The sequence below is a fragment of the Barbus barbus genome, assembly GCF_936440315.1.
Source record: "Barbus barbus genome assembly, chromosome: 29".
NCBI lineage: Eukaryota > Metazoa > Chordata > Actinopteri > Cypriniformes > Cyprinidae > Barbus > Barbus barbus.
Genome location: NC_136757.1, coordinates 476064 through 490483, shown reverse-complemented (window position 1 = coordinate 490483; position 14420 = coordinate 476064). Strand labels below are relative to the sequence as shown.

Sequence of the window (14420 nt, the reverse complement as noted above, 5' to 3'; positions counted from 1 at the left end):
TTACAATGTAATGTAATGTAATTTGTTCCACAGTGTTTTCGGTTTAATTTCTTTAAAATATATAAGTAACAGTTATAATAATAATTAAAAAGAAACACGAGTAAGTCATGTTATTATTCTTTTTATTTTTTATTAATAATTATTTATTATGTATGTGCTTATGTGTACCCCCCAACCCCCAAACTTTGGTACCCAAATGTTGACAGGTATGGTGCAGTGGAGTAACCAGTACATGATCAGTGGAGCAGTGTCCTAACTGTGTAAATAAGGTCCAGTTGGTTTCTTGATTTGTGAGTAGCCGTAGTTAACACTCTCTTGAGATCAAAAGAGGCATGCAGAGTGTGGAAGTCTGCAGCCTGAGGTTTATCTAAATGGATGTTGAAGTCTCCAAGCATAACTAGGAAAGTTCCATCCTCAGGAAAGGTTGAGATCAGCACATCTAATTCAACCAAGAAGTTACCTTGTGGTCCCGGGGGTCGATAAACAAATCGATAAATCGCTATAAAATGGATTTTAAAAGGGTGGATAATAGTGACTGTGATTCAAAGGAGCTAATACCCTAGAGAAGGTAAAGGAATACATTTCCAATAATTAGAGATAAGCAGACCAGTACCTCCACCTCTTCCAGTCAGACGGGGAGTGTGGGAAAATGAGAAATTATTGGAGAGTGCTGCAGGAGTAGCAGTGTCCTCTGGTTTGATCCAGGTCTCTGTCAGGGCCACGAGGTTTAGCCTTGAATGACCAGTAATAGATGTAATGAAATCTGCTTTGTTTACTGCAGACTGACAATTTCAGAGACCAATCGAAAAAGAAAGTAATGTATTAGCAGACATAGGCAAAATCCGCAGGTTGTTAAGATTGCGATGCCTACCCTTACCTAAACGTAGTATACTTCAAGTTTATTTTATTAAGTATGCTTAAGTAAAATATATTTTTAAGTATACTTTATGTAGCAAGTATACAAATATCAGTGCACTAATAGTATACTCTTTCAATACTCCTTGGCACACTTTCTAGTATATAAAAGTATACTTTTAAGTATGCTTTAAGTATAACAGAAATAAACTTTGAGTACACAACTAGTTTACATCAATGTTTTTAGCTTGTACTGTAACCAGTGTTGGGGAAAGTTACTTTTAAAAGTAATGCAGAACAATATTGTGTTACTCCCTAAAAAGTAACTAATTACATTACTTGGCTACTTTTTATGGACAGTAATGCGTTACGTTACTTTTGCATTACTTTTTAAATATGAGCAGGGTTTTATTGTTTTTAATACATGAAGTTGTATTTATAGCAAATGTAAAAGCCCTTTCACACCAAAAATTGTAATGAATAAACCTCAGGCTGAAGGAAAAGTAAATTCACGTCTGTAAAGTAGAACGCAGGAGAAGAAGGTTTAACACTCTTCAGCAATAAAAAAATTGTTAGCACAATTGTTAGTTTATCTAAAGTCATTTTTGCTTATTAGTATGGTTGAACTGGATCATCAAAGGTCAGCAGCAAAGACATTGGTTAATAAAATGAGATTAGATACATTTGTGTTGTTTAACATTTAATTATTGCAGGTTTGCGTCATATTCTGAGTGTGCATTTCACTGTTTTGATTCATTTTGATGAATACGAAATCTGTTTTTTGCGAGTGGGATGAATTAATGCACATTCACATTTAGTCTAGAACTACAGTAACAGCATGTTCACACAGTGCACTGTCAGTCAATAAATGGGAAAAAGTAACTCAGATATTTTCTTGTAAATTAAAAAGCAATGCGTTACTTTACTAGTTACTTGAAAAAAGTAATATTATTACGTAACTCGCGTTACTTATACTGCATTACCCCCAACACTGACTGCAACTATACTAAAAGTGAACTTATAGATATACTGATAGTTTACTAATTAAATACTTGTAGTAGCATGTTTAGTACACTTTGAAGTATAGTCTCAGTAAACAACTAGTTTAGTAGTTTTATAGTTTTCTTATATAGTTTAGTTTTCTTTACGTGAACTTTACATCATACTTTAAGTATACTACTATGTCCGTATTTAGGTATTAATTTGTATATATTTTGTTGCATGAATATCTGAACATACGAAACATCAAAAGAAAGAACAGGGTATCTGCTTGTAAACAAAAAAAATATTCTAGTTTCATGCATTCTTTTTTTAAATACTTGAATGTGGGTAAGTTTCATAAATAAAAAATTAAGAAATAAACAACATTTTGAACCAAAAGCTGAAAAAAGACTATGAATTGGATTCAGAATGATATTCAAAACGTAGTTGGAGTCGATCAACACCCCAAAGCTTGACAGTCATTATTATCTCTTCATTGGTCGACATTTTATTCCATAACGTTACACAGTTTTGATGCTGTTTTAACACGTGGAAGCATCTGTTGTTTTGGTTTCTTCTTCACTTGTTTTGTTTTTGGAAATTGTGTACAGAAGATGTGTACTAGCGCTCCTACCATATAACAATGAAAACACGGATTCTCGGTGCATAAGTATAGCTCAAATATATTTGGACTTTTTCTAAGTATAAATCAAGTATACTTAAATATAATTTTAAGTATATTTCTGAGAAGTACATAAAGCCCATTTCTGTACAAAAGTACTTTTGTAGACTAAAAGTATACTTTCCTCTTTTTAGTTTAAATGAAGTATACTAATAGCACACTTGAATAAACTTATTTTTTGTTAAGGGTATATTGTGTGATATGTGGTTTGCGAGTGGTAGTAGTAATAGAGATGTGGAAACACATAGTAAGAGTTGGTCATAAAAATTGAAACAGAAGAATGATGCTTATGTCCCTGCACAGTGGAATCGCACGGTAGAGTCAATGGTCTTTACACTTTTCGGTCTTCACACGAGGGCTGCTGCAGTACACTAACCTTTTTTATACCTGTCTGACAAAACGGAAATTGAATTCAGCTGGACACACTTTACTGTTTATCACAACAAAGGGGCAAGCAAGCGCACAACACTGACAAGATAGAGTACAAGACCAAACGCGACTTCAGCATGTCTCAACACAGTAAACAAAACAAGCGTTTCCTAGCAACGACAACTGCGCTAAACACTAATGAAACAAGAAATAAATACACTTGCGAGCTGCTTTTAACTTATGCTGATTCACTGCTTCTCTCAAAGAATATTTCTTTACACTGTCTTTTGCTAGCGCTTGAACACACTTTACTGTTTATCACAACAAAGGGCCAAGCAAACGCACGCCACTGACAAGTTATGCGATACAGTACGAGACCAACGCGACTTCAGCACGTCTTGACAGATGTTCCCCTTGCAACCCCCAATAAGGCATTAGAGACAAAAAAAAAAACTTGGGATGGGGGGATGCTTTTGGACCTTTTAGAAAAAAAAGGTAAATATCGTAAATTAAATATTTAAAATAATATATAAAATTGAAGGATATTTTTAGGGTACTTCTCATGGCTCATTAAATATGTGAATGCTAATGTAAAAATCTAGGTAAGATGATTTGGTTCTTCTTTGGTTTGGTCAACACCATGGAGTGTCAGTAAGGACATGGAAAGGGTTAGGAAAGGTTTCAATGTTCATCAGTATCTTGTACGGTAACATGGATATAGTAACAGGATCATTTACAAAAGTGTGTGTGAGGATTGTAATCATTGATGCATACAAGTCTGATAGGAATAACAAGAAGAATAAGATACAAGTTACAAGTTATAAAGTTTTTTTGGAACATTATCTGACCAGTGCTGTGTTTTGACTGGCTAAAAACGTTAGTGATTTGCTGGTCCAATAAGTGACTGATTACTGTGTAGTCAGTTCTCTGATCTTAGAAAGATGGCTAACCACCTGGACCTCATTGCTCACCCACTGATGGATCTCAACCCTGCCTGAAAATATTTGTCAACGTAAAGGCAGCACTGGATTTTGTATCTTATCACCTAGCTGGCAATGGGGTGAAAACATGTTGCTGTATTGCAAATGTCACAAAACATTGGTTGCATGTTATGACAAATGAAAGGACTTGCCACTTGTACATATCAGGTGGGTTTCCGTACTTTAGGTCCCACAACAAGGACCTTAGAAGGAGTTTGTTATTGGGCAGCAGGCAGACCTGGTTTAACATTGCACATTTGTCTCATTAAGGTTACTATATGTAATACTTAATATAATGTATATGTCATGTGCTACTGTAATATAAACACACAACAAAAGAGTAGGATCCAAGAAGTCTTTTTAATAAATCCACAAAGAGAAAACAGCAACAAAGAATCATACATAGAAACAATAAGTGGCTGATCCATAATTTTTCTGCACATGCTAAACTTATATGTAAATATGTTACAGTTTAAAAGTAAATCCCCATTATTCTTAAGGGGGGCATTTCCCCCATCTTCCCCTATATATACAATGTCTGTAGTCTTTATTATGACAAACCTTTGATATCGTTCCTCGCTGTTTATATGAATTATTTATCAGATTGTCTCTGTCTATTTATGTTTGTGTAAACACAGGTTCATCAGTATTACAGCTTTTTCCCAGAGGATAAGGTTCCTTATGTCAACAGCATTGGTGAAAAGCATCGGATCAAGCAACTCCTTCAACAACTGCCACCACATGACAATGAGGTCTGTTAGCATGGTCATGGCTCAAAGTTTTTAATACAAAAAATGGATAACTACAGCAGATATCTAAACACTACAGCTGGTTGAGTCCTAGACACATAGTTATGTGTTTTGATATCATCTTGAGTTCAACTTGTCTCTGCGCATTTTAACACTAGACCAGAGGTCTTTAGCCCTGCTCCTGGAGACCCACTGTCCTGTAGAGTTTAGCACCAGCCTTAAAACACGCCTAAACCAGCTAATTATGCTCTTCAGCTTTAGATCAGGTTGAAACTACACTTAGCAGGTGGGTCTCCAGGAGCAGGGTTAAAGACCTATGCACTAGAATTATGGTATACTCAATTATTTCAGACCCTGCAATAAATTGTGGCAAAAGGATATTCTTTTTTTCAAGAAATAAAAATTACAATATAGGGTACAACAGGGCTAAACATGTGCATTTGACTTTATTCTCCTTTAAACCTCTAGAATACACACAAATTTACTTCAGCACTTTCCTTAACAACCGCTTTGACTACGCATGTGGAAATTTGTTAGATTCTTGACGCGATCATGTCAAGAGAATTCTACACTGCTTTGATCTATTATTTATTTATTAATGCTGTAGATTTATGTAGAAATTTAATGTAGCAAATACATTATTGACTATATATTGAGAAAAATGTCTTATTAATGTTTTCAGTTTTGTTGAAGGTAATTTACATATTCTTTTCAGAAGGAAGAATATGTAAATACATGGTATTTGAGGTAAAAACTTTGGCATGACCGGAGTCTGAAGCACATAAAGACGACAACAACATTGGCCAGGCAACAGCCTGTGACGTCATTACCGGCGCGACCACAGTATAAAAGGGGACTGGAAGAATATATCATCCGCTTCATTGTCTGAAGCTCACATCCGAGGCTTGGCAAGAAAAGAGGATGCAGTGTCTCATTCCATTCTCAGGGAGCCATGGTAACCTGAGACATTCCTTTTCGAGGGAACTCGAACTGCATCGTCTAGTGGTCGTTATAGGGAATGGAATACCCACGGAATTTCCATGGAATTTCCATGGAATACCCATGGAATAATCATCGTAGCCGCCCCCCAGATGCATCGGTGGCTGTCAGTGACACAAACCCTTTCAACCAAAAGCCCGAGCAACATACCCAAAATAACTTACCTGTTAAGGGCTGAACAACCTGTCTCAGGGCAGAACTTAAAGGCTTGGAATCATATAACAATGTAATTGCTTTAATGGGATATGGCTGATCATCTAGGCCATATTACCAGACCCTGGCCTGTCACATACAATATCTCACAGAAGTGAGTACACCCCTCACATTTTTGTAAATATTTTATTATACCTTTTCATGTGACAACACTGAAGAAATGACACTTTGCTACAATGTAAAGTAGTGAGTGTAGAGCTTGTATAACAGTGTAAATTTGCTGTCCCCTCAAAATAACTCAACACACAGCCATTAATGTCTAAACCGCTGGCCACAAAAGTGAGTACACCCCTAAGTGAAAATGTCCAAATTGGGCCCAAAGTGTCAATATTTTATGTGGCCACCATTATTTTCCAGCACGCCCTCTTGGGCATGGAGTTCACCAGAGCTTCACAGGTTGCCACTGGAGTCCTCTCCACTCCTCCATGATGACATCATGGAGCTGGTGGATGTTAGAGACCTTGCGCTCCTCCACCTTCCGTTTGAGGATGCCCCACAGATGCTCAATAGGGTTTAGGTCTGGAGACATGCTTGGCCAGTCCATCACCTTTACCCTCAGCTTCTTTAGCAAGGCAGAGGTCGTCTTGGAGGTGTGTTTGGGGTTGTTATCATGCTGGAATACTGTCCTCCGGCCCAGTCTCTGCTTCAGTATGTCACAGTATATGTTGGCATTCATGGTTCCCTCAATGAACTGTAGCTCCCCAGTGCTGGCAGCACTTATGCAGCCCCAGACCATGACACTCCCTCCACCATGCTTGACTGTAGGTAAGACACACTTGTCTTTATACTCCTCACCTGGTTGCCGCCACACATGCTTGACACCATCTGAACCAAATAAGTTTATCTTGGTCTCATCAGACCACAGGACATGGTACCAGTAATCCATGTCCTTAGTCTGCTTGTCTTCAGCAAACTGTTTGTGGGCTTTCTTGTGCATCATCTTTAGAAGAGGCTTCCTTCTGGGACGACAGCCATGCAGACCAATTTGATGCAGTGTGCGGCGTATGGTCTGAGCACTGACAGGCTGACCTCCCACCCCTTCAACCTCTGCAGCAATGCTGTCAGCACTCATACGTCTATTTCCCAAACACAACCTCTGGATATGACGCTAAGCACGTGCACTCAACTTCTTTGGTCGACCATGGCGAGGCCCGTTCTTAGTGGAACCTGTGCTGTTAAACCGCTGTATGGTCTTGACCACCGTGCTGCAGCTCAGTTTCATGGTCTTGGCAATCTTCTTATAGCCTATGCCATCTTTATGTAGAGCAACAATAATTTTTTTCAGATTCTCAGAGAGTTCTTTGCCCTGAGGTGCCATGTTGAACTTCCAGTGACCATTATGAGAGAGTGAGAGCGATAACACCAAATTTAACACACCTGCTCCCCATTCGCACCTGAGACCTTGTAACACTAACAAGTAACATGACACCGGGGAGAGAAAATGGCTAATTGGGCCCAATTTTGACATTTTCACTTAGGGGTGTACTCACTTTTGTGGCCAGCGGTTTAGACATTAATGGCTGTGTTTTGAGTTATTTTGAGGGGACAGCAAATTTACACTGTTATACAAGCTTTACACTTACTACTTTACATTGTAGGTAAGTGTCATTTCTTCAGTGTTGTCACATGAAAAGATATAATAAAATATTTACAAAAATGTGAGGGGTATACTCACCTCTGTGAGATACTGTATAGGGGGACTTCATATATCAACCCCTAATTCTCCCAGGGAGGCTTCATAGATGACAGTGAGGGGAACGCTGCCAAGCTCAACAATAAGAACAACCCACCAAGGAGGCAAAAGATGGAGCACTAGGAGCAGAGTCCTTGACTCTCAGATTGAGAGGAGAACTCACATGCTCAGCGTGGGAGTGGTAGGCTCATAGATAACCCTCCCGCAGTGAGGGGAGTACAATCAAGCTCAACCAAAAGGCAGCCTAACAGGGCACGGGTCTCCGGGAGTGAAGTTCTTGACTTCCAGATCGAGAAGAGAACTCACACTCAACACTCAATCTCACACCTCAGTGTAAGAGGGAGAGGGGTGTCCCGTACAGCTAGGCTCGAAAGGATCCTGGTGAAGAGGCTTGTGGGAGCGGCAGGCTCTTGCACCACCCTTAGGACCAAGGGGGTAGTTTGACCATGAGAGCAGGTCAGGACACAAAGCTGTAGATGCACATGATTATGCTCCTCAGAGTGAGTCCTCAATAATAGGTCTTCAGAAATAAAGGAGTACCATCACACAACCTCAGGGAAAATTATGTACTCAAAAAGGTTCTCAAAGAGAGGAGAGTTTTGCTGGTTCAACCATAAGGGCAGTATAACAGGGATGTACATCATGGGCCTCATGACCTGTCATAACTGCAGAGTGGAATTTCAAGAGAGTTTCTCAGCAACTCAGTGAGAGGAGAACTCAAGCTCAGTACATGTGCAGCTTGACTACAGGGAGCTTAAATCTCAAAGAGCCCCTCAGAGCAAAATATGAATTAGCTCACCACATGAGCAGCCTGGCCAGGGTGGCTTCTTGAAGCCAAAACACCCGGCATGGTCATCAGGGAGCAGAGTACGCAATATCACTTGGGAGTGTGAGGAGTAACGCTATGCTCAACCTGCAGCTATCAAGAGAACCAGGATTCTGTACCAGAGATGTACACACTAACAGCCCTCAGGAGCACGAGGGAAGTACAGTCAGGCTTCTGCCCACTGGGCAATAGAATGCCCAACTAAACCTACTAATAGGTAAGGAGCATCGACTCAACCTAGGGGCACAAGAGGGCCAAGGAGGCCATGCAAGGCCTACACCTTGGACTAAAGAGAAACTAAATGGGGAAGTCTAAAAGACCACAAAAACCCAAGACGTCACCAGAACAAAGGCCAAGTAAGGCCCTTATCTCCTGACTTTCCACAGGAGAGGGTCATGGAAGGGAGGGGGCCCCACTACCCAGTATTGAGAGTCCGTGGTACAGAATGAAGGCCCCAGGTGCACTGGAAGAGATAGCTAAGCTTAGCAAGAACATTAGCAATAACAGTATCCTTGGTAATGAAATTGATCTTACTCGCCCACCATACCTCCAGCACACAGTCTTCTGGAGACTTGGGGTCACCTAAGATCCAGACCATCAGTAGGCAGTCCTATGGGGTTAAAGGGACAACATAATGTTACTGCACCACTGTATAATACCAAAGTTAGGGAATCAGGTTCTGCGCTGGTGATGTACAGTCAAGCTCCTAGCCCCAGAGAGCATGGTACTCTACCACACCCACTCACAGGTAAAGGAGCACCAGCTCAGTGCAGGGCCAAACAAGGAGGCTCGCAGACCTAGACTCGAGAAAGAGGAGGAGCCTAAATGAGAAGGCCTAGTAGGAGGCCATATACCAGGGTGGGGGAGGTCCCAACGCACAAGCCCTAAAACCCCCAACTCTTAGACAGAGGAGGCTCACAGGGAGCCATATAACCCTGAAATGAAAGTAAAGGCACACATAATAGGCTCCCGGGGTGCAGTAAAATGTGGCTAACTGATGAGGACATAATATGAATCATATGTGTCCTAACAACTGCAGATTAGATTTCCACATTATACAATTTCTCATGTATAAGGAATTAGAAACATCAGGAAATTACTGATAGGGAAAATGTTTCCTGTCATTTCCCTTCCATGCTCCACCTATAACTCCTGTGAATAGTCTGATTAATTGCCTCGTCAACAGTGGGACTCGAACAGAAGGCGATAGGCAGAGAATTCTCACTGTGATCACAACACGCAGGATGCATTCAGCTCCCACGGGAGCTAACCACGCTTTGTCCAAGCGCTAGATTCCCTCGGAAATCAAGCTAGAACAGAAAGCGAATGCGTAGCTATGAACTCGTTCAACTCCCACAAGAGGCAAACGCACTCATGCAAATGCTGCCTACAGTCTCAGGTAAATGGTGAAGCACTCAACCTCCCCTCTCAGTATTCCTGCAAATGCATCACAATGAGCAGAATCTGCCTTCTGTTCAATTCATGCTTATCCACAAGAAATAAGTGCAATGAATGCAATGAGCACATTCAACTCCCTCGAGAGCTGAATGCGCCTGCTTCTCACTCACACCCACATTACACAAGATGCGTGAAACCGCGGGTATTAGAGCAAAGCCTCTGACGAGAGAACATGTACTCCTAGTCGTGCTTAGCTGCTAACATAGACAAATGTCAGTGAAGACGAAGAAGAGGATGACATATTCTCCTAGTGCTCTTTCATACTGTGGTTGTGCCAGTAGTTATGACAGAGGCTGTTGCCCAGCCAATGTTATTGCCATGTATAGGCATGCTTTAGACACCGGTCACACTTGTATAGCGACCGCTAGAGGACGCGGTTTGAGTTCCTTCAATAGGGAATCACATTTTAATATATTTATATTGTCATAAATTCAGATTGAATCTCCAAATTAATGTATAAACAACATAAATTGAAATATGTGTTTAATGGCATCTTTTTACTTAGTATATTATTATTGTAGGCCATTATCTTTGATACCAATACTGCTACCGATGTCTCTATTAAATGCATTTTTTCCCTCGATTTTTAGCCATTATTGTAAAGTCATTCAACATTATAGTATAATTGAAGGATATTATTTTAACATTTAATAGGCTTAGAAAAATATAACAACTTTTCATTTAAGTGAACTTAATCCTCACATAAACATATAAATTGTATATGCATAAAATATAAATTCAATATTTTATTTAATCTTTATTAAAGCTACAAAAGTGAATCAGCGAGCAAAGCACTGAGTGATTTCTCTTTTTCTTTTGTTCTTTGATTTACATCAGTTACACTGACTGCAGCAGGTTTTACTTTAAAAGCAGTGCTGTCTCTTTAAAACCTGACATGGATCTGACACACATCAGATTTTCTCCCAACTCCCAATTATTATGGGGAACACCTTCAATGCTTTCAGAATCTTTACTTTTTTAAAATAATTTTGTTTACGTATTTTTAAAATGAGCAGTTGGATGGCAATATATTTATTGAACAAAAATATATTGTAAACAGAAAATAGTACAAACTTTGCTAAAGTGATTATTTTGAACAATTATTAACTCGTATATTATTCTAAAAAATTATTTTGTTAGCTAAAGTATTTGTATAAATACTATACTCCTTTTACTTTACCTCTACCCCTCTTGCCACCTCATACATTTATAGGATTTTTAAACAAAACAAACCACTTTTATGATTTATTTTCACACAAAATCTGTTGCTCCATCAATGCTCAATAAAACCAAATGTATTTTTTTCTGCAATCATACACTATAGGAGTAGTGAAAAGCACATTTTTCGATACACATTGTACCCTATATACCTTTTTAGTTAATACCTTATTTTAAGGTGTCATAATGCATAGTAATTACCTAATTAAGTACTTAGTAGTAGCCATTATACTTACATGAAACAAAATGTACTTACAATGTAACTAAGTTATGGAACAGCATGTAATTACAGTTTGTAATTATGTAGATGCAATAGGTAGCTACTGTAGCACATATGTAACAGGTCGAGTCTGTTACATCTTAAAAATTGTGGGCGTGTCAGTCCTCTTGAAATTCTCTTAAAATTTTTTGCTCTAAGAGTAATTCACAAAGCGTTTTAGTGCTAAAACTAGGTCCTAAATCTGTGAAACGTTAGGAGTAGTGAAGAGGACTCCGAAGTCACTAAGACCAACTCACATCTACCCTAAAATGGCTGTTGCCGGCAATCTGCCTCAGAATATAAAAATTTTAGAAACATTTGACGGTAACACTTTAGAATACTGATCCTTTGTTAATGAATAACTACACAGGAACAAGTCACTAATGCACTATTAACATTATAGTAACTACTATTACCTAACGATAAACTATGATTAGTGATTTAGTAAGTAATAGAGCTCAGTTTAAACTGGTAGTTCACTATTAGCTAATCAATAACTACTATTTTTTTTATATATATCCTGAAGAACTACTAAGAACTACTGTATACAGGTTCATAATTAATGTGAATTATACATAATGTATAATTAATTCTAAAATGAAGATGATGGTAACCCACTAGTAATGACTCAAGGATTATCTAATTATTTTAAAGGAACTACTAATTACTTGGATCAGTATTCTAAAGTGAAAAGCATCATAACTCCCTAATATTGACTGATGTCATTGTAAGCTTTTGAGATATATGTAAGGTTTTGGATAGTAATGACTCATGAGTTTCTACATCCTTCTGAAGAAACTACTAATTAATTGGATCAGTATTCTAAAGTGAAGATCACGGTAACCCACTAGTAATGATTTAAGTGTTACTAAATCTAGCAAAATTAATTACTAACCAGAACCTTACAAAAACCTCAAAAGTTTACACTGACGTCAGTAATTACTAGAGAGTTATCATGATCTTCACTTTAGAATACTGATAAAAAACTAGTAATTCCTTTAGAAGGATGTAGTAACACCTGAATAATTACTATCCAATGCTTTACAACACTCTCAAAAGCTTACAGTGATTTCAGTCGTTACTAGGGAGTTATCATGCTCTTCACTTTAGAATACTGACCCAAATAATTAGTAATTCCTTCTGAAGAATTTGGTAATACTTCAGTCATTACTAGTGGGTTACCATGACCTTTACTTTAGAATTAATTATTCATTATGTATTATTCATATTAATTATGAACCTGTATACAGTAGTTCTTAGTAGTTCTTAGGGAGGTATGAAAAAATAATAGTTACTGATTAGCTAATAGTGAACTATCACATTTGACTAAGCACTATCACTTACTAATTCATTAATCAGAGTTTCCTGTTAGTTACTAATAGTTACTAGAGTGCTAATATTGCATTACTCGTGTGTTCTTGTGTAGTTATTCATTAATGATGGAAACGTATTCTAAAGTGTTACCCATTTGACGATAATGAGCCTTTAAAATGGTATCACCTTTAAGGTTTAGAGGTTATCCCAACTCCAAATTTTCCTTTGATTATATTCTTTTCATTAACCAGTTGGGCAAGAAGTAACAGATATTCTTGCGTCCAGTTTGGTTTTCTTTTACGTTTGCATGTCTTACTATCAGCCATGATTATTCTACTCAATTAAAAGGCGGTTTATATGCATCCGCTACAAGAAGCATACATGTAAGAGACTGACAATTAGCTGAACATATATTTGTTTAATTAGTGCCACTTAGCTTGTATGTTAAAGTCTTTATTTGTATGTGGCAATTAACATTATTTTGTAAACCTTTATTTGGATATGGCAACATAATATCGTGCTCTATAATATTTCTATGAATAAATCTCTGACAGAGACCCCTCCTTTCTCCTATCATCAGCCAATCACTGTGTGCATAGTTAGTAAGCATGCTGACATCATCCATAGCAACGAGGTCAACCGCACACACACACACACACACAGTATTTATATTGCAGTTTTACATTTACAATTGTAACCATTTACAGGTTACAGATGTATTAATCTGTAATCCTAGGATCTCCAAGAAAATTTATGTAGAAATTTCATAAAACAAATATATATATATATATATATATATATATATTAAAAAGGCGGCAATGTGCTTTTATTAATAGTATTAATCTGATTAAATATTTCCTGTGCCATGAAATATAATTCATTCATAGCGGTTTATGATTGCCAAGAATTTATGTTGAATGTGCAGTCAGAGGTGTGTGTTCATCAGCATTTTATAACACCACTGAATGAATCTCATCAAGTAAAAATTTACAGTAGTTGATCTTTAATGATGCTTACATACTGATGATGTGTACTGATGTCAGGTTCGTTACTGTACCTCACTGGATGAAGAAGAAAAGCGGGAATTAAAGATCTTCAGTAACCAGCGAAAGCGAGACAATCTAGGCAGAGGAACTGTCCGACCTCTACACCTCACTGTAACTGGAGCTATATGTGAACAGGTACATATACGAGTACTAAATAATACCACTTATACCTTACCCTAACCTAGAAGCTGGCACACATTTATTAAAATGAAAACAGTATTCATCTTTTAGTGGAGATGCAAGCTTCCATTTATAATCCTCATCATCTCACTGATAGTCACTATGTGACCACCACCAGTAAAGTTAAACATTCACTGATCGACTAGTGAATTACTTTTCAGGACTAGTGAACAGGAGTAGTAAAAGCGAATAGCCATGCAAACCCTATATGTCGTAAAAATGTTTCAGTATATTTTTCAGTAATGATTAGACATTGCATGTTATGCAGAGAGGCTGCCAAATGACATCATGTCCTTCTCACACAGTGTGGCGACCAGATCAACGGTGGTGACATTGCAGTGTTTGCCTCACGAGTTGGCCATGGCCTGTGTTGGCACCCTCACTGTTTTGTGTGCTGTTTGTGTTCTGAGCTATTGGTAGATCTCATCTACTTCCACCTGGATGGCAAGATCTACTGTGGCCGCCACCATGCTGAACGACTAAAGCCGCGTTGCTCAGCATGTGATGAGGTAAGCCAACAGTGTAAAATCCAAGCTGCTGTCCATTGGCTGAAATCAACCTTGATCCCTTTAGCATGCCTAAACATTTCCTGTAGGTT

The 14420-nt window shown here is 38.2% G+C and overlaps 1 protein-coding gene across 1 annotated transcript in view; it reads left to right on the top strand.

Annotated features, from left to right (window-relative positions):
* Nucleotides 1–14420, top strand: part of LOC306848941 (prickle-like protein 2) — a gene marked incomplete at both ends in the record, with an annotated part of 52291 nt that overhangs the window by 15337 nt on the left and 22534 nt on the right. Inside the window, 3 exons of the mRNA XM_079383732.1 lie at nt 4506–4619; nt 13640–13777; nt 14128–14331. Coding sequence (XP_079239858.1) covers nt 4506–4619; nt 13640–13777; nt 14128–14331 — 456 coding nt within the window. The remainder of the gene's footprint in view (nt 1–4505; nt 4620–13639; nt 13778–14127; nt 14332–14420) is intronic.